Raw genomic sequence first — 26360 nt, forward strand, 5'->3', positions numbered from 1 at the left:
CAAAGACCTGTATAACTTTATGCCAAATTTGCAAAAGGGTTGGCGTTGCAACAGTGGCTACTTTAAAATGTTAAACTATTTCTTTTTCAGCTGTATTGCTTAAACACATATTAATTATGACATAAATACATTCATCATTCTCAGACTAACTCTGAATGTGGTCTGAGTGGTTGGATCTCAGTGCTCCTCAATGTGTCTCCAGTGTTTGGAGCTGCACCTGTGATCATATCACTGAAGACACATTGACTGACTGAGAGACTGTGAGCCAAAGTATTAAAGGTTTATAATAGGTAGGTAGGAAGGAAGGAAGGCAGGCCCTGCTTTATGTGATGCTACAGCAAGATATGCATCCTCCCTCACTTTCCTAGAACAGTCAGCACAACTTATCTCTTAGTAAACCATCCAGACATCACACACTGTTCTCCCAGAGATAGTGTCAGTACGTGCCTCACTGACTTATCTGCACCATGTGAATTTCTTCTGTTGCTATGCTTTGCTTCAGTGAGATGATAGAACAATGAAAGACCTTGATAAGTGTTTGTGTGTTGACCCCTGTGTCATAGCTTTATTTTTTTGAGATTGAATAAAAATAAATTTATTGATCTATCCTCTGGTATTTACTTCACAGACTTCACTCTGCCAATCTCTGCCTGCTTCCAAAACAACATGATAACCTTGTGTTATGGTTACCTGTTTGTTCATGTTCTTATTATGAACAATATATATATTGACTATAGCGTCTTTCTACCCTAAGGGAGAAGACTTTGCATGTCCAAGAAGTCAGAGTAAATAATCTAAATTCAAATCTCAATTTGCTTTGCATTCACCCATGCTCAGACCACCATTAGCACTGTTTTAAAACAGAAGCCCTTTCATTGATTTAAGTTGATATAAGGGGTTGCTGTTAACTCAGTCCACACACATCGTGCTTCATCAAAAGTGAGCCATCCAGGAAAAAGAAAAACAAACAAAAAAATTAGTATAACAGCATTGCAGCGCAGTATGGAAGCGAATCTGTTCCATAATGCAAATTAAAATGCATTAGCAGAAATGCTTTTTCATTTTAAGGTCATCGCTACATTATGTGACTCACAAATTAGTAATAAATCATCCAAATTGCATTTTCATTATCTACTTCAAGAGAATTTGACTTCAAACCTTTATAATCACCAGAGAACATTACACGCGTTGTTTTTGGTTCCTCTTTGTGTCCTGAATATATCCGTACGTGTGAGTGAATGTGTAAATGAGAGACATTAACTTGTAGCACTTTGTAGAAGGAGCTTTATAAAGTGGTATTAGTTCACGGGGCTAAGCTGCCACATCCAATATGGGGGCAACATCAACGTTCGAGCACTGATACATTAGAGCATTTGCGCACTGGAAAAAAAAGTGCGGCTAATTTGACCAAGCAAATGCAAACCATGGCTGACTTGACCGCAGTACAGAACTGGACATGGTGGTGATTTTCACGCTGTTTCTGAAAACATGTACCACAGTCTATGCTACCAACACAGCCTTCACTCTCTCCTTTTGCTCCAGCGTTGTAATATGCACACCGCTGCCCCCTAACGTAGATGCATAGCACAGTCGGTCAGACTGGGCGCTGAAGAATAACATAGGTCGCTGACCTCACTCTCCTGCGCCACTTGGGATTGCGAATTCAAACTGAATTTGCTGGGGCATCTTTTGAAAACTAAATCTCAAATGCAAATTTCTTTATCATTTTAATTAAGTTACAAAATGAGCGATCTTGAGGAAGAAAATTTATTTATTACTCATTTTATTTGTGAGTCACATAATGCAGCGATGACCTTAAAATGAAAAAGCATTGCTGCTAATGCATTTTAATTTTCAAATTTGACATTTCAAATTGAATTTTGGTACCTATTTGCTGGGGCATCTTTTGAAAATTAAATCTCAAATGCAATTTTCTTTATCATTTTAATAAGTTACAAAATGAGCAGTCTTGAAGAAGAAAATGAAAATGCAATTTGGATGATTTATTACTCATTTTATTTATGAGTCAAAAAATGCAGATATATTCTGGAAATGAAAAAGCATTTCTATTAAACTCCACACCCAGCAGACATGCACTAAAAACTCTGTTTCAAGCGTGTGTGTGTGCGTGTGTGTGTGTGTGTGTGTGTGTGTATGTGACACACGTATATATATGTACATGTGTTAGGAGCAGTCCTTAAATCAGCGTTCACTCATATTCTCAATTTCACATTTGGCCTTTATTGAAGCATGAAACAGAGCAATCATAAATGAATTTGGCTTCAGACAAAGTGTTTCGTGCTGTGCAGTTGAGAATTGTTTGCCCTTCCACTCCTCTGAGCACCTGTTCACCTGTCCTAAATCAAAAGGCATCCCCCACCTACAGATCATGTAACACAAAACAGAAACCTCAACACAATACATTGCAACACATGATCAGCATAATTCACATCAGAAAATGCATGGTCTCAACATAATTATGAATCAATAAGGCAATTCTGCAAAATGGCTTCAACAATATGTGTATATGTATAGTATATATATATGTGTATATGTATATATTTGTATATGTGTGTGGTTGTATATATATCATGCTAACCTTAGTATTCATTCTGATCTTTTTCATAAAGACCACCGTTATTGTTGTATTAATTCAGGTGCAATGCACGATAGAGTATGCAACCTGCAACCTTGAAAATGTGGTATCTCTTGGAAGATGTCTGTTTAATGGTTATCAAGTGCAACTTGGTATTTGGAAACTATACCGCTGAACAAGTTATGCATCCTTCAGTATTCATGGTGACAAGTTGGTAGTGGTTGGTTTGTGAAAGGGCTGATCTTTCAGCCACCACCCTTGCCATCGATGGTTACCCAGGACAGCTTTCAATTGTGTAAAGAAAGAGAACAGCATTCCGCAATAATGTGTCATCTGGGTGCAATCTTCTCTTAAAGAAAGCATGGTCAATGGTATTTACATGTGGTTTCTATTTAGTTGTCAGTGTCTAATGATGTATACAGTAGTGGATCTATTACAATCTACCTATCGCAGCTCTTTTTTTTTTGGTGTGACATGAAAATGATTGTAATGATTAAGAGGAGGCCCTGAGCTAAAGTCAGTGTCATGATGTATCAAATAGTCACCAATTTAAAGGTCAATGTTGTTGCAGTGTATTAAGGGGCAGTTGCATTGGACAGGTTTGGAGCATGACCAGTACCACTCATATACTGACTAACGTATAGATGGTATGTTGTGCTGTTCGGAGTTAAGGATGCTGACCAGAGGCTGTTTAGTGTAGAAGGACCGGTTGAACACTGGATCTGTTAAATGCACTGTGAGTTGTATGTAGATTAATCACTGTGGATGAAAATATCCTTTTCCTACCTTATAGATATGTCACAGTGGTGTTAAACATGAGCTCAAGAGAAGTCCAAGTATCAAACCATCACGTGCAGCTCAAATTGAGTACAGCAACTTTTGTACATGATTTGCATGATGGCTTTTGTCACAAATGAAACCTTTTCAATGGATCTGTTGCTCATGCAAGGATGATCCATAGGCAGTCAATAAGAATCATGAAGTCAAGCGCTGTCCTTTTCAGACAATACTGATGTATTCTTTGCAGTTACAGGATATTTCAGTATTTTCTTTGTTTTGCCTTGCATTTTTCAGATGTTCCATTACAACATTTAAGTTTAAGTAGTTTTCTTGGTCTGTATAATGTGTTGCTGGACTTGAACATCTAATTGGTTTCTTTCATGCAGGTCAGCATATAAAGTAAAAACAATACTTAAGAAATGAGGGTCATCGTCCATTACCAATGTCTCAAAGACAAGTTGCTGTGTGAGGTCATTTGCCCTATGCCATTCTAAGGTGACCTAATCTCAACAACTACAGAATGTTCAAGGCATGGTTGGAGTTAGCCAGGTCATCCCTGGCACATTTCCCACATTACAAATACTGCATGCTGCAGAATTGCTTTTAGATACTGGACTAAGATTATAGCTGTGCTATTTCAGAAACCTCTCATCGTAGTTAAATATCTTAAACATAAAGTCACTGATGTTATCAGTGTTTAAGCATTTCATTAAATGTCAACATACTTTCCTTTTCTTTGTCTAGTGTATGACAAACAAGGATTCCTTCTGAAGCTGGATGGTAGACTGTGAGTATACATATTTTACAACATTCACTATCTACACAAAGGATTGGAACTAATGTCTTTCAGGCATGGTATCAGTGGTGGCATAATAGGCATGAGCCTGGTTCTTCCATGGGTCAAGGAAGAACCCATTCAATTCTGGAGTGGATTCAAATCATGGAGCAGATGATTAATTATTTTTCACTTTTGTTCACATCGAATGAAAGGGCATCTTAGATGGTCAAGCAGATAGTAAAAGCAGCAATAGTGATTAAACATAGCCAATTTTAGAAATCCAGTGAATCCGTATCTAAGTCAACATTCACAATACCATTGTCTTTTTACAGTTGCTATTTTGGCCATCAATAATGATGATGACTTTATCTTTCTTTACCCTCATTCGGAGAGAGACAGACAGAGAGCTCACTGTAAAAAAATACTGCCCTGATGTCTATATTTTTTCATCTTAGAACAATGACTACTGGCCTTGAAAAAGGTCTGTGCTCTACTAATGTCCCTCTAGTTTACACTGTTGTACCGTTTATATTTTGTGTGAATATTTGATATTTGCTTGATTTCATTCCTCCATGTCTACAGGCCTCTGGAACTAATCTATAAGTATGGCAATCTCAGTGAGGAAGCCTGTAAGCCTGGATTTGCAGCTGCCAAGATGACTGCCATCTATCCAAAGTAAGAATACATAAAATGTTTCTACACATTTGAATTAAGCTTGTAAATTGTCATCAAACATTATGTCACATACATTTCAGTAGGCAGTAGGCCAATGTTAATATAAATTTGATTTAATTAATTTAATTTAATTAAATATTAACGACATGATGCAATCACTGGCCTATCCCATGCCTGTTTGTCTGGTATCACAAAATGCCCATGTATTGTATTAGGTGGACCTGCTCAATTCATTTTAGCTTTCAGTCGTGGTCAATCATTTTTTTACTCATGCTGACCACAGAGGTCCAGGTAGTTGGGTTGACTTGCAAAGTCAACTCCATTTATAGTCCAGCTTGGCTCACAGGGACTCCAACTAGATTTGGCACTGAAGGAATTCACTGATCAAGCCGTTTAATTTGTTTGACACCTTGACAGACAATCAAAAGTCAAAAGTGTACACTTGTAAAGGATATGTACAAGTGGATGTACACTTTTGACTTTCTGTCAAAAGTGTACATCCACTTGTAAAGGACATGTACATCATGGCAGTTTTCACACCACATCAACATTCCTTTCTGTGATGTTGTTCTGGGGTCAGTCTATAACAGGAAATGATATGGGCCAAAGTGACAACCAGTATTATTGTTATTATTATTATTATTATCTTGGCCTTAGCACCACCTGTTGGTTTGCAAAACAAGTAATAGAAAGCCTTCATGTGTTTATTTGAAGTACCACATTTTATAGAAAACTAGTGCATTGCCCGTAGGAAGCATGTATTCCTATAGAAAAGTGGGAGGTTAAGTAGCGTTTTCATGGATGGCCAAATGAGGTTGTGTTTGAAGGTGGGACATCAGGGATATAATTGGCTGTTTTTTTTTTTACTACTTTTGATTTTAACATTATATTTCTCCTTAAAAACTATTTACCTTGCCCTGTTTGGTGTCATTATTTTCAGCACAACTTCACGTGTGACTGTACAGTTATTTTTTCATTTTGACACACTATATTAACACTATGGACCTACAATCACAAAATAACATAAAATCAGAGTAGGAAAAAGTTAGATTTTTTACTGTGAAAACAACAAATATGTTTAATGAACCAACTGCATTAGTTATAATGCAAATATAAATTGTTGTTTGCTAAATTTGTGCGTACGTTTTTGAAATGTACAAAGTTATATGTAACTATTTACATTTAAATGCAGGCAATGCTGGCTAAGGGCTTCTCAGCTCATTCCTGTTCCACATTCAGCAGTCTCCTCCTTGTTTTGACTCACAGCACAAAACAACCACTACACTACACACTAAACACACTACATTAAACACTATATAACACACTAACTATACACTCCAAACACGCTATATGTTACAAATCTCTCAACTCTTTCTGTCGCTGTCTGTATCACTGCCGGCGTCCCTCACACAGCTTCCCCTGTTCCTCAGCAACCAAACTTTCTGCTTGCGGATGTTTTCGTGAGAAAAGTATGTTTTTACTGTTTCTTCCTGCACCAGACACAAAACAAACATGACAGCAATGTTCGCAAAAAAGCGTGGCAGACATTATTTACCCTAAGTCCAGTTTTGGACCTGCCAATGAGTCCGTCGACTCGGGAGGTGGGTCATGGGGTTGGGCTAGCAGCTAGCTACACACAAACATCCACAGATTCCGATTCCACTTTGTTGTCCTCGGGATCTCCTCAGACCGGAACAGACTCGGTCCGGACTCGTTTAGTCTCATTAATCCACAACAGTCAGTTTAGATGCACAGAATGGGACCATACCGCTAGCAAAATCCCGGTCCAGCTTGCGCCGCTGCAGGTATAAATCTGCTTGTTTCTTAAGGTATGTCGTGGGTTTGAGCTCTGCAGTGATTGGCACTGGTGTGCACGTGGCTATGGTGTGCAGTGACCGGCTCTGGTGCACACATGACTGTGGTGGCTCCGGTTGACAATGCTCGCAGAATTTGTAAAGCATTTATGAAATAATTTATTCACCATGTCGATGCAGTCCAAACAAATCCAACGTGGCACACCCTTGAGCCAAGCAGCAACCATGCTGAAACTCTCAGGTCAGTCTGATCCTGATCCGCAGAGATATTTGAGGAACACACACAACTGGTAGGTATTTGTGGTTTGTATTTTTTGGTTAATGAAATAATATTGATATAGAATAATAGTAAAAATCAGATGAAGTAGTCTTATCTAGGTGAGCTGACTTTGTATGTACAGAGTAAAGTAAAGGTGACAGGTAAGTATTTTGTCTTTACAGGTTTGTTTGTTTCTTAAGGCCACACAGTGAAATAATATTAACAGAATAATGGTAAGAGTCAGGTAGTCTTATCTTGTTGCGCTGATTTTGTATTCTCAGATAAAGGTGAGTTAACAGTAGTCAATTATTTTGTCTAACAGGTATGTTTACTAAGGCTACAGTGAAATAACATTAATACAGAATAATTTTAATAAACAGGTACTACTGCATTTCCTGTAGGATGTATGTATTGCTATAGACAAGTGGGAGGTTTAATTGCTTTTTCATGGATGGGCAATGAGGCTGTATTTGAACGTGGAACGTCAGAGACATTTAGGTTTGTTGTGAAATGTGTAGATTGATTGGTAACTATTGTGTTTTCATGTATTTTATCTTTCAGCAAGGACACTGTAGGGAGCCCTCAGCCTCCCTCTTTCCGCTTAGTGTATAGCCCCAGGGTGCTGGATTGGGGAGCTTACTAGTCTTGATATCTGTGGCTTCTATCTCCTCCTTTGGCCAGCTTATGATACCAGCGGGGTATCTGATGACTGGTAGTGCATACATGTTGATGGCTCGGACCTTGTTCTTACCATTCAGCTGACTTTTCAGGACTCTCTGGTATTTGGCTGTAGTCGACTTCCTTGTGGCCTCTTCATGGTTTCCATTAGCCTGTGGGATGCCAAGGTACTTGTAGCTGTCTTGGATATCACCTATGTTGCCCTCTGGTAGGTCAATCCCCTCTGTCCTGATCATCTTGCTTCTCTTTGAGACCATCCGGCCACACTTGTCCAATCCGAATGACATCCCTATGTCATCGCTGTAGATCCTGGTGGTGTGGATCAGTGAGTCTATTTCTCGTTCACTCCTGGCTTGATGTCATTCATGTAGAGCAGGTGGCTGATTGTTGCCCCACTACGGAATCAGTACTCGTAGCCAGTATTCGTGATGATCTGACTGAGGGGGTTCAGGCCTATGCAGAACAGCAGTGGTGATAGCGTATCTCCTTGGTATATGCCGCACTTGATGTTGACTTGGGCAATCGGCTTTGAATTGGCCTCTAGGGTGGGTTGTCTTCCACATTTCCATAGAGTTCTGGATGAAGGCCCTTAGGCTCCTGTTGATCTTATACAGTTCCAGACATTCCAGTATCCATGTGTGCGGCATTGAGTCGTAGGCTTTCTTGTAGTCAATCCAGGCAGTACACAGGTTGGTCAGTCTCTTCTTACAGTCTCGGGCGACTTCTGTCTACCAGTAGCTGGTGCTTGGCTCCTCTGGTGTTACTGCCAATTCCTTTCTGTGCCTCGCTCATGTATTGAGCCACATGCTTACTCACTTTTGCCGCAATGATGCCTGACAGGGCCTTCCATGTTGTGCAGAGACAGGTAATTGGCCGGTAGTTGGATGCAATGGGTCCCCTCTGGGGGTCCTTCATGATTAGGCCCTGGGTTAGCCACTCTGGGTGGGTCCCATCCCTCAGCAGCTGGTTCATCTGTGCTGCTAGGCATTTATGGATTGCAGTTAGCTTCTTCAGCCAGTATGTATGGATCATATCGGGGCCTGGTGCTGTCTAGCTCTTCATCTTTGACACTCTTTCTTGGATGTCTGCCATTGAGATGGTTACTGGTTCTTGTTCTGGGATGTTGCTGTGGTCAGCCCTTAGGTCCACTAACCATCGGGCATTGGTATTGTGTGATGCCTCTCTTGGGTCTGACTGGTTCTTGTTTCCCTGCCACTGAGAGTACACCTTGGCTGGTTCACTTCCTGGGTGCCCCTGGTTCCTGTGGGGATTGTCTTCAGAGCAGCATTCACATCCACTGGTAGATCCCAAAAGTCCCCACACCTTAAAAACCCTTCACCTATATGCTTTCAGCGCTATATATAAAATGAGTCAGAGGATCCCGTGGTCTGAGTGGCCCATGTGTTGTGTTAATCTATTTTTGTACTCTCCTGCTGTGCTGTTGTCCCAGTGCGTGAGAAACCACAGGCTAGTTCACTTACCCACTTATTTTCAGAGCATCAGAGACACGCAACCCTCAAACCCACCAGGACCTTTAGACAGCAGTGTTAACTGTGTTAAAGTGTGCTCACATTCCAGATTGTAACTTGTAAAAACAACACAGGAATCAAAATGCCCTGGGCATTCTTGGCCCATTTACTCTGCTGTCTTTGCTCAGCTTGTTCCTCTGCTGCAGCTAATAGCAGGTAAAGGCCAGACACTCTAACTGAGATGGAGTCAACCATAAACTCCTTATACATCATACAAAACTTTTGAGCTGTCTATCAGCCCTGCCACTGAAAAAGTGCAAAAGTTTTAGGTAGGTGTTAAAAAAACGTGTGCTTCCAACATTCACTGATTAGCAGCAGCTTTGTTTTGCCAAGTCAGAGCACATTTGCCATTCATGATGTGATATTACACATGAAAAGAAGCCAAAGTTGCAGGGCTTGACTCGGTTAAAGAAACACTTTTCCCTCTGACTGTTTCAACTTGCCCACAGCAAATTCCTGTTTTGGTTTATGTACATGCTACCTTATGTACCTTTAGTTATTGCATTCTCTGATTAATTTTGAAATATCCCTCTAAATGGGAGACTTTTTCATTTGTTGATTGTTTCAAAAATATTATGAATGGTCCTGTCAAAAACTCATTAACAGTTTACTGTTTTCAGTGTTCTGACTGAGCACATACTAAATTGCTAGGTATTATTTTGTTAAAAGTACCCAGTTTAAATTCGACTTTATCGCATGGGATGTGGGGTGGCCGGGGAAGTCTGAAGATGCTCAATGGCATCATGATACTTTTGTATTTAGAAATGAATTTATGTTGCATTGTCATTTCTTACCTAGGTATGTTGACATGCATACGTACATACATACAAACATACATACATACATATATATATGTCCAGTTGTACTTCAAGAAGAAATTCAACTGTGTCTGCATTCATTAAATTCTAATCCTCCAAAGAGGAGACGATGATGATGATATGATGTTAAGATGTTTCCATGGCAACCCGGATGCGAGAGGATGCTAGCGTGAATATCGCCGCTTCTCGATCCGTGACAAAACAGCTTTTTTTCTGTTGAAAGAAGAAAGCTGTCTTTACAAGCTCTTAGGCTGTGCTACTATCTTTGAAGCTTGCACACCTGAAGAACTGGCTCCATGGACTCACTTTTCTCCACTGAGCAACTGTTAGCCCGGCTGATCAGCTGTTAGCATCACCGACCAGCTGTTAGCATAGCAACGCTAACTTATAAGCAGACATACTCGATGCTCTATGGGCTATCCATTGCTGCTGTGCTGGTCCTCCCTCCACCACAACCTCTGGGTTGTTCACCGCCTGGCTCTGTTGTCGCTGTCCTCTGCTGCTGTGGTCTCCCCCGGGTACCCTGAAAGGCGCTATATAGATTGAATCTATTATTATTATTATTATTATTATTATTATTATTATCATTGTTATGATTATTATTGTTGTTGTTGTTGGTATAATGGTTATTATTATTATTATTATTATTATTATTATTATTATTATATAGAGCATTACATATTTTAACAAACTAACAGAATACACATAACTGTGTTGTTTGCTCACACCATTCTAACTGTGCTGCTGATGGTAACCAGCCAGACTAATGCAGAGTACATCATTTTTACATTTCTTATATTGTTTACATACTTCTTTATATCCCTATTATTGCTACCACTCCATACATCGGTATAAACATGTATGTTTCAAAATGTATCTATGATCCCACAACCTGTTGCAGATTATATGGAAATATCAGACAGAAATGCTGAATATCAAGAAAACAGAATGCATGGAGTGCTATTTTGGTGTAGAAAAAGGTGTCCCTCTTGTGCTCTTCAGTTTGGGGATCCAAGTAGAACTTTGAAGAAAAAAATCTGAAGCACTCAAGAAGGTAATGATAAAAAGCCTTTGTTGGTACATGGCTAGTCTAATAAAAACATGCCAGCGCATTTCAGCCTAAAAGGCCATTGTCGAGGCAAGGGAAAAGTGTTTGTCAGTCGGCTCTGGTCATTGTTAAATAGGTGCTCAGAAACAGCTGCTCGGTGTGAGCAGGTAGGCAGTCACATGATCAGGATGACCTTCTAATGGCAGAAAAAAAGGTCAGGGATATAGCAGACTCTGTACAACCAAAAGGAAATCTGCACCACATTGATTGAAGGACTTTGAGGGATAGTCCTAAGCTGGAGTAGCTCCGTTCATCGAACACTGGGAACCACTTGTTTCTCACCCAAAAATGGCTAATGGATATTTTTCGTACTCAAAAGAAGAAGGTGAGAGCTTCATTATTTCAGACACCTTGTTTAACCAAGGCTCCGCACAGACTACAGATGCTAATTAAATGCTTTTTGAGCTTAAAAAAACTCTCAGAGAAAGAGTTGAAAATGCAGCTACACATGACTACATTATCAGACTACTGGAGAGAAAAAATGATACCAAGGGGACTAAGAATAAAAAAATAAAAAAAAATCCATCTTTCGGTGCTGAAGATCTGAGTTTAAAGATAAATGGGAAGCTATATTGAACAAGTGCTCCCTAGACCTCATGCTCCTTCTCACTGAAGAGGCCAAGAAGCACAAAAGCCAAATTCAGTATGAAAAGGTCAACATGAAAGAAGAAATCTCAAACTTTAAAGAACAACTCCCCTTTGAAAAAAGAGCTGCAAGAAAATCTAGATAAACTACAGAGAGAGCTAAACAAGAACAACTGAAGAAATTTAAAAGAGACCAATCAGATTACAAAGAAAATAAAGTCTACATGTGGAAACAAAGACAGAGCTAAAAAACCCAGCCGCAACAGAAAAGATCAGTTTCTTTTCAACTGCCAAGCAGAGATGAAGCTCATTCTGAGACAGAGGAGTCCTCCTCATCCAGTTTTGTAGGCACCAGATCCAAAAGAAACAACAGATCACACGGACAACAAAGCTTAAGACCAGAAGAGGCAGAGGCAGGTCAACTCTAGAGCTCTAAGCCGCGGCCTGTACACCAGGAGCAGAAGCAAGATGACGATGAACGAGTACTTAATATCTCAGGCATTCCTCTTTCAACTAGCCATGTCTCAGTTCTCTCTAAAGGTCTCACATTTGCTCCCAAGAATACAGCCAGTAAATTTCTAACAAAAGTAGATCTGTTTTAATTTCATCGTAGCCTCCAGCTGTAAGTTTGGTACCACGCCACTCCCAGTCAAGCTGCCTCTCGCTCCTACATGCAGCAAGATACAACAAGAACACCATTCAGGCCCAAGTCCACCTTTGCACCAAATATATGCAATCACACTCAGTGGCATGGTGTAGGGAAAATTTCCGAGGAAGCCAAGTTAGACATAACCTCTAAGCTGTGTATGTTTTTTATGGGGGTGGGGGCAGAAAATGGTATGTTGCAGTTTATATGTTGCTATTTCCTGTGGTCGGATGAACTATTAAAGCACCCAGTATCAAATTACCAGGACTTACACACGCTTGTTATCTAACCGACAAATTGAGCACTGACACGCTCACTCTTTCTCTAGTCATTTGCTCACTCTCTCTCTCTCTCTCTCTCTCTCACTCACACACACACACACACACACACACACACACACACACACACACACACACACACACAGTCCTCTTAAACATCTCATTAATTTACGCAACCGCCCTCCCAAACGCACAACCAGCTACTTAATGCACAGCACACATTTGACATTGGAAAGATGCGAATTCATTCACACACTCAATCAGAAGCTGTTACATTTTACATCCACGTCAAACACTTGTACGCACTATGTGAGATACACAAAAGCTTTTCACTTTTCCTCGTCGTTTATATATAACATATTACATGTAAATGTTTATTAAACAGCAACACAACAACCCGGCACCAGTGGCTATAAACAGCACACCTGACAAGTGCATGTATTCAGACAGCCCGGCCCGTGACGGCCGCTGTCCGTGGTGCTCATTTTCTTCACATAAACAACAACAATAAACGACAACTTCAGTGGACTCACATGCTGCTTAATAAGGACTATATTCACATCAAAAATAACACACATTGCTAATTGGGCAGTTGACTATTAAGCTGCAAAAAAAAAAAAAAAAAAAAAAAAAAGGTTTTGCTCACCCTATTTGAAGAGGAAGGCCAACCTCCTGTCTCTCATGGTGGCAAAGTGATCGATGACCATGTTGAAGAACTTCCCACTGGCCTTTAGGTCCTCCATAACAACAGTGTTAATAGATATCCTAGCCAAGTTGACAAGCCTGTCCTGTCCACATGTGTTCCTCAGATAGGTTTTGATTGAGGAAAATGAGCGCTCTGCTGATGTGCTGGTAGCCAGTATGGCGAGCATAAGCTGCAGCAGTTTGAAGACCTCTGAGAGTGTGCCCTGTAGGTCATCCTCAATGAGCAGCTGCAGCAGCTCTGTTGCTGGCTTATGAAACAACTTGTTGTTGTACACCGTGTGCAGCTCATTCCTCAATTTCTGCTCATCAAAGACTGGATAGGTGCTGATCAGCTGAGCCAACTCATTGCTGGGGAATGCAGCAGGCTTGCAGAACAAGGCAAAAGATGTGTGGTCCAGTACTCGAAAAAAACTCAGGTGCTCCATGTCGGCGAATCTGTGGGTCATGTGCAGTACTATACTGTTAACAATCTCGAAGTAAAGATGTCGGAAAGGGGAAACAGTGTCCTCATCTCCTTCTCAGTGTTGATTAACTTCCTGTTCCAGATCCTCCCATCCGCGGTGACGATGTTTCCGTTGGGGTGCAGCTTCTCCAACTGCCTGGACTGTTTCCTCATGAATGCCAGTAAATGTCTCGCCTGTTCTTGTGGCGTTGAGAGCGCTGATCGTGCTGTTGATCCGATCCTGGCATTTTTTTATGTCCGCCATCTTGCTTTGCAGAACCTGAAAAAGTGGTACTGTGAGGCCAAAAATGGACCGAAAGACTCCGAGCAGGAAGGAGAAATAAAAATCCTCCAGTTTCTGTTTCAAGGCTGCACTTTGTGCAATAGTGTACTTGTCCCATCCTGGTTCTGTCATGATCCTGTCAAAAGCCACACAGAGGGATGTGCATCCCTCATGGATGGCATGTATTACGCGGCTTTTAAAGTTCCACCTCACAACAGAGCCTCCTGGTACACGCACAGCCTGGTCCACCTCACACAACAATGCTGATCTTTTACATGATCGTGAGAGAAATTGCGAAAGGCATCAAGACTGGCAAAAAAACAGTTTGGCTGGTTGGATTTTATTTGTGCTTTGTGCCAAAACCAAGTTTAGCTTGTGTGCATAGCAGTGGATGAATAAGGCATTGGGGCAGTGCGCTTTCACTAAAGCCTGCACGCCGCCGTGCTGTCCACTCATATAGCTTGCACCAAGGTAAGTTTGGCAAATGAGCTTGTTTGTGGGGCTGTAGCTTCCGATGGCTATCATCACAACTGATGTTATGGCTTTTGCAACTCTTTCTGCGCTGACATCATAAAAGCCTAGAAAACGTTCACACACATTGCCTCATTCACATATCGGATTATGACAGTGAGTTGTCACTTGTTGCATATGTCTGACGTGTCATCCACTTGTAGAGCAATGAAAGGAGACTTGCGTAATTCTTTATCAGTCTCATCCTGGATAATGTGAGCGATGCTTTCGATGATGTCATTTTGTATGGTGTTTGACATACTGCTGAAGACTCTCGACGAGCTCAAGTGCTCTGCCAAAGTGTTGCCAAACTCCGCAAAAGCATGCACCAACTCCACTTCACCTGCTCATTGTGCTTTTTTGTGCTGAGACTTTTAGCCAAATCCAGAGCCTTGACGTGTCCAAAAAGCTTCAGTTCCACAGCACAGTCAATGTGATTTTTGGATTTGCCGTGCCTTTCAATAGCCCGAGACAGGTTGGCCAGGTCGGTGAATCCAGTGGCAACCTAGGGATTATTCAGGGAGCAGGAATCCTCATCAAAAAGGAGACAGGGCCAGCAAAATAGCCGCTGAAGCTTGGCGTTACCAGCTAGCCACTCAGTGTGGACGTAGTTCTCCTCATTAAAGGTCCGAAAACCTTTCTTCCTTTCTGTACAGAGCTCAAGTTTTGGTGTTGCCCTGCCGTCAGATTTCGTCTGGAGTTGCTGCTGTAGTAAAATTATTTTTTACCACATACTCCAAATCTCCACCCTCCATAATCACGCTTAAAAATTTAGATAGCTCATCAAGAGATGAACACAAAGATACATACTGTGATTTGATTGGTCTGATGCCAACGAGTTCACGGCTTCCCTTGACACTGTCCTGACAATTCACAGGGGCGCAGTGTCATGACAATAGCCTCACCTGATTGGTCAATCATTCTTTTTTTTCACCAAGGGAGGCCAGCTCAGCTTGGCCTCCTCACAGGCAAGAGAGTGCAGTAACATGTATTCAACGCTCATTCACCACGTAACATTTAGAGTGGCGCTGTTTTACAAATCAAGAAATGCTCAATAATTAATGAAGGGAGACGAGGAGGAGACACAACACAGAGGGATTACGTAAACTGTTAAAAAAGTGTTTTTATTAAATGATGGTTATATTCTTAAAAAAGTGAGGAAGCCTGGCTTCCCTTAGCCTCTGCAAGAAAACGCCACTGATCACACTCTGGATACCTTCTACAAAAAAGTGACATAGGAAGTTGACCAACTCTTTGCAACTAAGAGAAAAATGGATTACAATTTGACAAAAGAAGAAACAGAGACATTAAAATGGCTGTCCACTAATGAAAACATCATAATTAAAAGAGCTGATAAAGGTGGAGCTGTAGTGGTGTGGGGCAGAGATCAACACATTACAGAAGCCATGAGACAGCTGGATAATTGAGTACTATGAACCTTTATCGTCTAACCCAATAGAACAAATGAAGACTGAACTCATGGAAATACTTTGGCATGCTAAAAATGAAGAATGAATCTCACAAAAAGAACATGATTTTCTGTTCTGTAACAGCCCAATAATTCCTTCATTTTACATGCTTCCTAAAGTACACAAGAACTTTGAGAACCCACCAGGAAGACCAGTAATCAGCGGAAATGAATCAATCACAGAACCATCTTCTCAATTTGTTGATTTTTTTAATTAAACCATTTGTTTTAGAACTGCCTTCCTTTATTTAATATAGTACGCAAGTATTGAATAGAGTTAAAGACATAAAGAACACTGGACCTTCTTTTCTAGTTACCATGGATATGGAAGCGCTATACTAACATTGATCACAAAGATGGACTAGATGCCTTATCACATTATATGGAAACGAGACATCCAGAACAGATGCCCCCTTCTGCCTTCATCCTGCAACTGGCTGAATAGACTCTACATAACAATGTATTTCTGTTTCAGAATCAATTATATAAACAAAACAAAGGTACAGCAATGGGAGCTTGTTTCACACCTAATTATTCTAATCTGTTTATGGGAGCATGGGAAGAAACATTTCTTTACTCGAACCTTAATATTTATTTGGACAAAATTACATGGTGGGGCAGGTATATCGATGATATTATCCTATTGTGATCAGGTTCAATCGACTGACTGCAATACCATCCTCAGAGTGGACAGTTTCCATCATCTTGTTTAATAGATAACATTCCTTTTGGTCAGTTTCAGAGACTCAAACGTATATGCAATTCAGAAGAAGACTTTGAAAGAAATGCTCAAGACATGAGCCAGAGATTTAAGACAAGAGGATATCAACAAAAAACTATATCCAGAGCTTACAATAAAGCAAAATGTCTCCCTAGAGAACAACAGTTGGCTTCTAAACAGAAAAATCCACAAAATTCAAATCAAGTATACTTTGTATTGTTGTATATAGTAATCAAGCAAACAGATTGTCAAAAGAAATTGGGACAAATGGAAAAGTGATAGTACTCTAAGAGAAGCTCTCCCAGATGCTCCAACCATTAGCTTCAGAAGAGCTCCAACCCTAAATGACAAACTTGTTAAAAGCCATCTCCCCCCTAAACAACGAAAAACCTGGCTCTCCACCAGAAAAGGCAACTACAAGTGTGGACATTGCAATCACTGCAGTAATATGATGAACGCCAACTAATTTACTGACATTACATCTGGTCATAAGTTTGACATAAATTCATTTATCAATTGCAATGCCTCTTATGTTCTTTATAGACTTGAATGTCCATGTGGGCATTTTTATATTGGGAGAACAAAGCGTAAATGGAAGGCAAGATTGGCTGAGCATTTGTGTGCAATAAGAACTGGCAATCCCCAATATCCCATGGTTGTTCATTTTAAAGATATAAATCATGGCAGTTGTAGTTTGGTTTTATACATTGAAAGCTACATATTACCTAGGCTTGAATGGCGAACTGGATTTCTCTCCCTTTTTGTAATTGTTTTCTCTCTGAACTGACCTTTGAGAGAGAAATAAGTAATTCCTCAGTCTTCTACCAAGCTCAATATGTATTACATGAATGTATATAATATGTATGTTTTTTGATTATTAGTTGAATCAATGATGTTTAATTGTGTGGTGCAGATTTCCTTTTGGTTGTACAGAGTCTGCTATATCCTTGACCTTTTTTTCTGCCATAAGCAGGTCATCCTGAACATGTGACCGCCTACCTGCTCACACTGATCACCTATTTAACAATGAGCAGAGCTGACTGACAAGCACTTTTCCCTTGCCCTGATGAAGGCCTTTTAGGCTGAAATGCGTTGGCATGTTTTATTAGTAGCCACTAGCTATTCCTAGCCATGTACCAATAAAGGCTTTTTATCATTATCTTCTTGAGTGCCTCAGATTGTTTTCTTCAAAGTAATGCTGAATACTTACCAATTTAACAATGGTACACAGCACATACCTAAAAAATTGCTTACTTTGGCCTTTAGTGTTGGCGCGTTAGCCAACAAACAATGTCAACTCTTTGGTGGCATTCTTAGTGTTTTGGCTTAAAGTGGCAACAAACAATGTTACCCCCTAAGTTTTTCCAAGTGATATTATTGTTGGCACCATTGTTGCAGACAACCAGATCGTTTTCAATTTCATCAAGTCACAAATAACCACACAGTAATACAGTTTATTCAATCAATAAGGCTGTACAAGAAATGGATTGTTAGTTAAGCTTCCTTATCCAGGAGGGCTGTATGAATTAGAGAATTTTAGGGAACCAGTGTAACTACTCAAATGTTCATTATTCTATATCCATGACATTGTCCAAATCAGTAAGCATATATTATCATAATGATACATTCAAGAAGAAAACACATTTTCTGGGATAACAGTAGAGTTGGTAAAGCTGGAGAAACCAGCGTGAAAAAGCACACTTTTTAAAGTGTCCAATCAAAAAATCTTTCAGTCCTTGATCCAAAGATAAAATACAGAGATAAAAAACAAAACATCTTTTATCCAACATAGATGAAAATCTCTACATAGACATTTAACCTTTTAAACATTCTTTATCCAATTATTTCTTGTGTTTCCTGTCCTTGTTGGCACTGATCAACTGCACGTTTTGTAGACCATCTTAAACTGTGCTTCATCACTTTTGAACTATCCAAGCCACTTCTATAAAACTGACCACATGTTACCTTTTCTCACTACCACCCCCTCCTCTCTGACTTCACCTCAACTCTATCAGCAGCTAAATCTGCCTTCTACGACTTTTTCTAAGACAAACTCCTCTGCCTCCAACTCCAGGAAACTGTTCTCCTTATTCTCTTCACTCCTCACCCCTCCTGTCAGTCCCTCTCCTTCTCCCTCACTGCTGATGACTTTGCTACTTACTTTACCAAGAAAATAAAATGGTTCACATCATATCTGACAAATTGCACCTTTCAGATCATGTAAATGGCTCCTTTGCTTTCTGGAAACTGGTGTCTATCAAGGCTTAGTACTAGGACCACATCTGTTTTCATTATACACCAGATCACTAGTCTCTGAATTCACATCACATGGATTCTCTTACCACTGTTATGCAGACGACACCCAACTGTTCCTCTCTTGCCCTGATCCTCCTCCAACACCCCATTTGCAATGCGCTAACCCAGACATCTCCGCTGGGACAACTACTCACCACCACAAGCTCAACCTTCATAAAACTGAACTCCTCTTCATCCCCGGGGAAAGACTGCCCTCACATGGACCTGTCTGTGACTGTCAAGGATGTTGCAGTATTGCCTCATTAACCTCAAGGAACCTGGGCATAATCCTCACTGGACTGTCCTGCACCCTCAACATCACTCATGTGGCCTGATCCTGCAGATTCGCCCTCTACAGCATCCGCATGATCTAGTCTTTCCTCACAAAGGACAAAACGCAACTGCTAGTCCAACCGCTGGTCATCTCCTGCCATCTCCCAGTACTACAACTAACTCTTGGCTGGACTCCTAGCCTCTGCAACAAAACTGTTGCAGCATATCCAGAAGGCTGCCGTGCACCTCTTCTTCAATCTACCCAAATTCTCCCATGTGATCCCCCTCCTCCGTGACCTCCACTGGCTTCAGCAGCCCACTGGTGCTGGCCTTCAAGGCTGTCAACGGCACTGCACCCCCAGATGCCCCAGAGTGAACACTTTGCTCCACTACATCAGCTGTCGGGCTGGTTCCGCCATTGCTGAGTGCAAACAAAGGTCACGACTCTTCTCTGTTCTGGTGCCTCAATAGTGAAATAAACTCCAGCCAATATCAGGACAGCAGAGTCACTTGCCACACCCCTAAAAAACAGTTATATATATGCACTTTTATGTTCTTAAAGGTTCCATATTATACTGTTTTTCCTCAATTTCACAAAGCTGTCAGAGGTCCAACAGCTCTGTATTTGATATGTATTGCCCAAACCCATCCGTGGTCCTGAATTTCAGCTGTCTAAAAGTCGCTCTACAGAGCTCTATTCAGAGCAGTCTGTGTGTGTGCCTGCACCTTTAAATGCTAATGAGCTCCGTCTGTCAACGCCAGCTTGGAGAGCCCTGCCTGCTACATCACTCTCAGGGAAAGGAAGCCCCTTGCGTTAGCAGTAGCATGTGCTAATGTTTTTGGTGGATGTATATAAACATTGTATGAAAATAATGCCGTACACCGCGGGTAATACGAGCACGATGCGGAGTCATATGCAGCACCACCACAGCTCGGTACTCAAATCAGCTTCTGCACCTGTGAAGAAAACACTAACAGGCCAGACGACGCTGACAAATGCATTCGGACCTCAACTTCCACAGTCAAGCGCCAGAGCCACAACAATAACAAGAGACATAGGTGTTTTTATCGCAGCAGATATGAGGTAAGACAAAACGCCCGAAGTATTGATACACTTGACAGCTGCGATGTCAGAGATGCTGAAGACCTTGTGAAGCTGCTGCATCCTTTGAAGACAGCCACCACAGTGTTGTGTGAGGAGAGGAGTCCCACAGTGTCTCTCATTGTGCCACTTAAGAGCATGATTGAACAGAACATGACACCAAATGATGGAGATTCCACCACTGTGGCCAACACAAAGACTGCAATCCTCACGAATATTGCAAACAGATACAGTGGGGATGCCTTCAACTATCTGCTGGAGTGCACGATACTGGACCCAAGGTTCCGGACTCTACCTCAGCTAGACCATGACCAGTGTGAGGCCGTCTTCCTGAGGGTACAGAACAAGGCAGAACAGTTGCTGCAAAAACAGGTATATATATATCAGTGATGAAGTGTGTCTGTGTGTGTGTGTGTGTGTGTGTGTGTGTGTGTGTGTGTGTGTGTGTGGGTGTGTGTGTGTGTGTGTGTGTGTGTGTGTCTGTGTCTGTATGTGACATCTGTGTGTGTGTGTCTCTTAGCTGCTTATCAAAATTAACACCAGTGTTTCTTCTGTTTAAAGACCACAGCTGAGGAGAGGGAAGAAGGGGCAGCAGGTGGAGCTCACTGTCCCACACATGGTAGAGAGGAGGCTGTGAGAGATGATGAGCCCGAAGTGACAGAACCTACTCCCAAAAAGACAGCACTTGAGGACCTGTTAGGAAACTCTTTCTCTACTGAGCCAGAGATGTCCAACAGTTCAAAACAGGCTGAGAGGGAAGTTGAAAACTACAGAAAAGAGGCCTCTATCCCTCTCAGTGGCTGCCCTCTTAAGTGGTGGCAACAACACTGCTCCCAATATCCTTTGCTGTCTCACCTTGCCAAAGCGTGCCTTTCTGTCCCTGCTACCTCCGTTCCAAGTGAGCGCATCTTTTCAACAGCAGGAGACATAGTCAATGCGCAAAGATCCCAACTGCTGCCAGACAATGTGGACATGCTAATATTCTTAAAAAAGAACATGGCTGTGTAGTTGCAGCATGTTGTTACACTTGGTCAGGCTTTGTTTGCACTCTGTATTGACAGTTAATGATTTGGTTTTGCACATAATATTGTTTGCACTTTGAAAAGAAAAGGAGGAAATATTCAATTTTATTATTTTTTTATTATTGTTTTAACTTTTATAAATTTTAGTTCTAGTTTCAATTTGTGAAAGAATAAGTTTATTAACAGTTAAAAGAACATGACTGTGTAGTTGCAGCATGTTGTTACCTTTAATACGTATCGCTATGGCTCGCGGACATTTCTTTCTGCCAAGTATGTAAAATTAGGTCTCAAAATCATGTAAAAACTAGCACTTTTCTCTGCTGTGAAATGCTGGGGGCATGTCAGATAGAGGCGCTGGAACCACTTACATAAGGGGAGCCTCCGTGTACTGTACAATGACGTAACCTACAGTAACAATGTAAGCTAGCAGCACCATCGGATGGACCAAGCCTGACCTGAGCCAGAAACTGACTCTGAGTCAGACACCGATAATGCTCAGCTTTATTCCTCACAGTCCATGTTTTACATTACACACAAACGTAACACCCCCGTCTACATATAATTCCGTGTCATATATATATATATATATATATATATATATATATATATATATATATATATATATATATATATACAGTGATCCCTCGCTATAACGCGGTTTACTTTTCACGGTTTCGCTACTTCACGGATTTGCATCGTGCATTGTGTTCTGCATTCTGATTGGCTAAAAAGTCACTCCGCTTCTTCTCTACCTGTGCGTCAATAACGTTGCAGTTTAATATGTACATGTACGTAAAACAGCTTGCCAAATTTACATTACGTACGTGCAAATTCTCTTGCAATTTCGAGTTTCTCTAAAACCCATAATGTCGACAAAACGCTCTGGACCGACAAAAGCACCTGCGGCAGGGCCCAAAAGGCAGCGGAAGATGCTATCTATCGCAGATAAAGTTAAACTTCTGGACATGTTAAGAGAAGGTAAAAGCTATGCGGCTGTAGGTCGGCATTATGGAATTAATGAATCTTCCGTTCGTTCCATAAAGAAGGAAGAAAAAAACATAAGGACGACAGCAGCAATAAGTTTTAATAAGGATGCAAAAAGGGTTGCAACTGTCCGCAACAAGACCATGGTAAGGATGGAGTCTGCATTAGCTCTGTGGATTAATGACTGCAGGAAAAAAAACATTATGTTGGATACAAACGTTATCTGCACAAAAGCGAGAATACTGTATCAAAACTTTGCTGACAGTGACAGGGAAGAGGAGGAGGATGCCGGGCCATCAACAAGTGCTGTTCACGCAGTACCAAGCGCATTTAATGCCAGCAAGGGCTGGTTTGAAAACTTTAAGAAACGCTTTGGACTTAAAAATGTTTCTCTGCACAGAGAGATGGCCTCTGCGAATACCGCTGAAGCAGAAGCGTTCGTGAACAATAAATTCAAAGCGATCATTGAGGAAGGGGGATATAAGCCTGAACAAGTTTTTAACATGGATGAGACTGGCTTATTTTGGAAACGAATGCCCTCCCGCACCTTCATCATGCAGGAAGAAGCCAAAGCCCCAGGATTTAAAGCTCAAAAAGATTGTTTGACTCTGGTTATGTGCGGAAATGCTGCAGGTTTCATGATTAAACCAGGGCTTATTTATAGGTCTAAAAATCCCAGAGCACTGAAAAACAAAAATAAGGATGATTTGCCCGTTTACTGGATGTACAATGCAAAGGCTTGGATGACAAAAGCGCTCAATCTGGATTGGTTCAAAAACTGTTTCATCCCGGAGGTCAAGTGTTATTTGAGAGGAAAGGGACTAGACTAGTGCTTCTGCTCGTTGACAACGCCGGAGGTCACGCTGATGATCTGGCATATGATTGTGTGGAAAAAACTGTGGCCAGAGGCAGTGCAAAACCCAACCGGAGGCTCGCTTGACGAGGTCCATCACTCTGCCGTAGATACAACTGTGAATCTTGCTAAACAGCTTGGAGGAGACGGCTTTAATGACATGAGTCCGGATGACATAAATGCCCTGATTGATGCAGACACACATCCGCTGACCGATGCAGACCTGGCAGAAATGACAAAGCCACAAAGCGACGATGAAAGAGAAGAGGAAGAAGAGGACGCAAGTGTGGCTAAAGATGAGGAGAAAGGACTAACACTTGGTCGCTTAGCAACCATGGTGAGAATGGCCACTGAACTTCAGCGAGTAGCTCAAGAATGGGACCCTTTGATGAGCCGTTCATTACAGTTCTCCAACATAATCGATGGTGGCATGTCGGTGTATAAGGATCTTTTTGCAAAGAAGAAAAAAGAGCGACAACAACTGCCTATCACTATGTTCTTCTCCCGAACACACCTGCACCACGGGCTTCAAAAGAAGAAAACACTGCAGAGCGGAGTCAGGATGCAGCAGCTCAGTCTGAAGAGCAGTGAAATACACCTGAGTCACTATTTGTCCGACTGTACTTTGTATTTTTTTCATAATCATTTTTAATTTTCTCCCGTTTAATCCAATTACTCGGGTCGCGGTGGGCGGTGCTAATCTCCGCAATTTGAAGCCTTCTGTTCACATTGATGATTAAAATTATTATTTGACAGTACAGTACAGAAGTTATTTGTTGAAAAAAACGTTTCTAAAGTACTTTTATTTGTGAAACAAATGCTTGAGCCTGTAAAATGGTTTGTTCTTTCTTTTCAATGTATAATAGAGTATTTAATTGTATTATAATTGTAAAAAAAAATAAAGGTTTCTACTTCACGGATTTTGCCTATCACGGGTTCTTTTTGGAACGTAACCCCCGCGAAAAACAAGGGTTTACTGTATATATATACTGGTGCACATAAAATATTACCTGTGGATTATCATTGTGCTGTCAGATGGACTCTGCTCAGGGAATGAGGCCAAATCATGTCATGATTAAATGCAATAACATTTGCTAACATTACATGGGCATTACAGGATGCATGATGTAAAATCACCTTCAGGATTTGCACATTCAGCAAAATGCATTTAATTGCCAAAATGTACAATATTCATAACATACATACGCACACACTTGCACTTAGAGCTTAGATCTGGCCCAAAAAAATCAAGCCCGACCCGAGCCGAGCCCGTGCACGTTGTGTCCGAGCCACCTGGCTCGACACATTAACTGTAATTATGAGCCCGCGCATGATTTAAACCCGACATTTTTTTTTACTACGTGGACTGTTATAACAGACGTTCTCAAGCGCCATGTTGCACTTACACTACACAATCAGTGATGCTGGTAATGCGTTACTCTAATCTGACAACTTTTTTCAGTGAGGAGTGATCTAACACTGTAATATTTCCAAACCACTATCATCATTATCCTTAGTAAAAATATATATTTTTGCTTTCTTCTTGCGTCTCGGGGAGTGACGTCATGTGTGCGATAAGTCACGTTTTCAGCACGAGGACACTCACTCTCGTGTAAAACCACAGAGCAGCACAAACAACATGGGGGGAGGAGAGAGATGCGTCTTTTGTAGCTGGAAATACAGTCATTATTTTGAGTTATTACAAAAATACACACACACACACACACACACACACACACACACGCTTGATCAAGGGCTGGCAGGATATTGATGGGAAATATTGGCCAGACCCGGCCCGCGGTCTGGTTCGGGTTAGGGTCGGGCTCGGGCAGAGAATCTAAACTCTGGTGTTGGCTGGTGGCAGGGATGAGAGCACCTGTTGTCGGCGGGGTGGTCGCAGGTGGGCACATAATGCCACTACCGAAGATGAGAGCATGCGCTGTCGGCGGGACAGGAGGATGCAAGCCAGGGACGGAGAGGGTTGGTTCAGCCCCACTGACCAGCGTCAACGAACTCTTCAGATATCCAGACTTTACCTGGTGACAGTTGGTGAAACTATCGGGGTAAAGTGGACACCGCAGAGACCAGTAATTACACTGTTGGTGGTGATTTAGATCTCTCCACAGTAGCTCCTCTTCACAAAATCAATCCACTGTTTCCTTACGTTGTTGTCCTTTGGAAACTTAAATAAGCTAACGGCGCTGTTACCCTGCACACTGTGTTGAATGGCTTTTCACATATTTTAAAGAAATACATTAATGACCTATTTAATATGTTTAGAAGAAAATGGCTGAATTTGCTTTTGCTTAACTTTAATACTGGCAGGAGCAGGACACCAAATCATAAAGGAACAACCTCCTCATTCTTATCTGGACCAAATTTCACGTTTGAAAAGAGTCCAGCCCTGAACACATAGGCCAGTGTACAGTCATAATCACAGCGCCACATTGTTGGACACAAGAAACGACATTTAACCCCTTCCTGCACTGTCCGAATCAAGGACAGTTAAGAGATGAGTACACAATAATCAGGCAATGGTAACGGGTGTGTGGCATGCCCCGACAACAGCATGCTGTGATGTGTGTGGACTGCGAGGGCCCGTTCATCGCTGCTTGCAGCTTTAATTGATCATACTGTTTGTTGCACACTTTGAGAATAAGCACTTTTGCTGACCAGTGAAATATAATTGTTGGGCCTTGTGCCTCCATGCACATGTCTGCAGTACAAAGAACAGGGCAAAAGGGCCCACAAAGTGTGAAAACCGTGACCCAGGTTGAGCTGCCTCCAAGACGTTTACCCGGTCCCTATTGGCTGTGAGCCAGGAAGCTCCACCAGGAACACAATGACGTCACTCCCAGTTTAAAGTCGTGGATCCCCACTATACATGGTATTCCCCGTGAGCTTATATTGTGAAAAGGCTTTGGTTTCACGCAACCACTGCCATAACGGTACAACTTTGAGAAACGTTTTTCACTTTGCTTGAGCTAATTTCAGTTCCCTCCTCGCTGGACAAGACACTTTACTCTCGTTTTTGATCGGACATTCATCATTATTGTTTTAGATCCCTAGAGGAACGCTGTCAGACCCAGCCATTTCCTCACTGCCTGCAGAAGGAAGAGATTATCTTCAGAAGGAGACGAAACCCCCGAGGTCCATCC

The 26360-nt window shown here is 41.4% G+C and overlaps 3 protein-coding genes across 10 annotated transcripts in view; all 3 read left to right on the top strand.

The window, feature by feature from the left end:
* The window catches only part of st3gal3a (ST3 beta-galactoside alpha-2,3-sialyltransferase 3a), a 198184-nt gene that overhangs the window by 27471 nt on the left and 144353 nt on the right, over positions 1 to 26360 (top strand). For all 8 annotated transcript variants that reach the window (XM_037115135.1, XM_037115137.1, XM_037115139.1 and 5 more), the window contains 2 exons: positions 4121 to 4163; positions 4737 to 4829. In XM_037115135.1, the coding sequence (XP_036971030.1) occupies positions 4121 to 4163; positions 4737 to 4829 (136 nt within the window). The remainder of the gene's footprint in view (positions 1 to 4120; positions 4164 to 4736; positions 4830 to 26360) is intronic.
* Positions 20102 to 21591, top strand: LOC119028827 (E3 SUMO-protein ligase ZBED1-like). The gene is made up of 2 exons (XM_037115147.1): positions 20102 to 20715; positions 20905 to 21591. The coding sequence occupies exons 1-2, from the start codon at positions 20482 to 20484 to the stop codon at positions 21349 to 21351; spliced, it is 681 nt and encodes a 226-aa protein (XP_036971042.1). The 5' UTR covers positions 20102 to 20481; the 3' UTR covers positions 21352 to 21591.
* Positions 22154 to 24122, top strand: LOC119028825 (tigger transposable element-derived protein 1-like). Its single transcript, XM_037115144.1, has one exon. The coding sequence runs from the start codon at positions 22232 to 22234 to the stop codon at positions 23177 to 23179; it is 948 nt and encodes a 315-aa protein (XP_036971039.1). The 5' UTR covers positions 22154 to 22231; the 3' UTR covers positions 23180 to 24122.

Source organism: Acanthopagrus latus, chromosome 11 (genome assembly GCF_904848185.1).
Source record: "Acanthopagrus latus isolate v.2019 chromosome 11, fAcaLat1.1, whole genome shotgun sequence".
Taxonomy (NCBI): domain Eukaryota; kingdom Metazoa; phylum Chordata; class Actinopteri; order Spariformes; family Sparidae; genus Acanthopagrus; species Acanthopagrus latus.

Bases quoted from the DNA above. Each gene is read 5' to 3' on its own strand.
- LOC119028827 (XM_037115147.1), top strand. From the start codon at position 20,482: ATGATTGAACAGAACATGACACCAAATGATGGAGATTCCACCACTGTG. The intron at 20,716-20,904 runs GTATATATATAT...TTCTGTTTAAAG, and splicing joins AACAGTTGCTGCAAAAACAG to ACCACAGCTGAGGAGAGGGA.
- LOC119028825 (XM_037115144.1), top strand. From the start codon at position 22,232: ATGTCGACAAAACGCTCTGGACCGACAAAAGCACCTGCGGCAGGGCCC.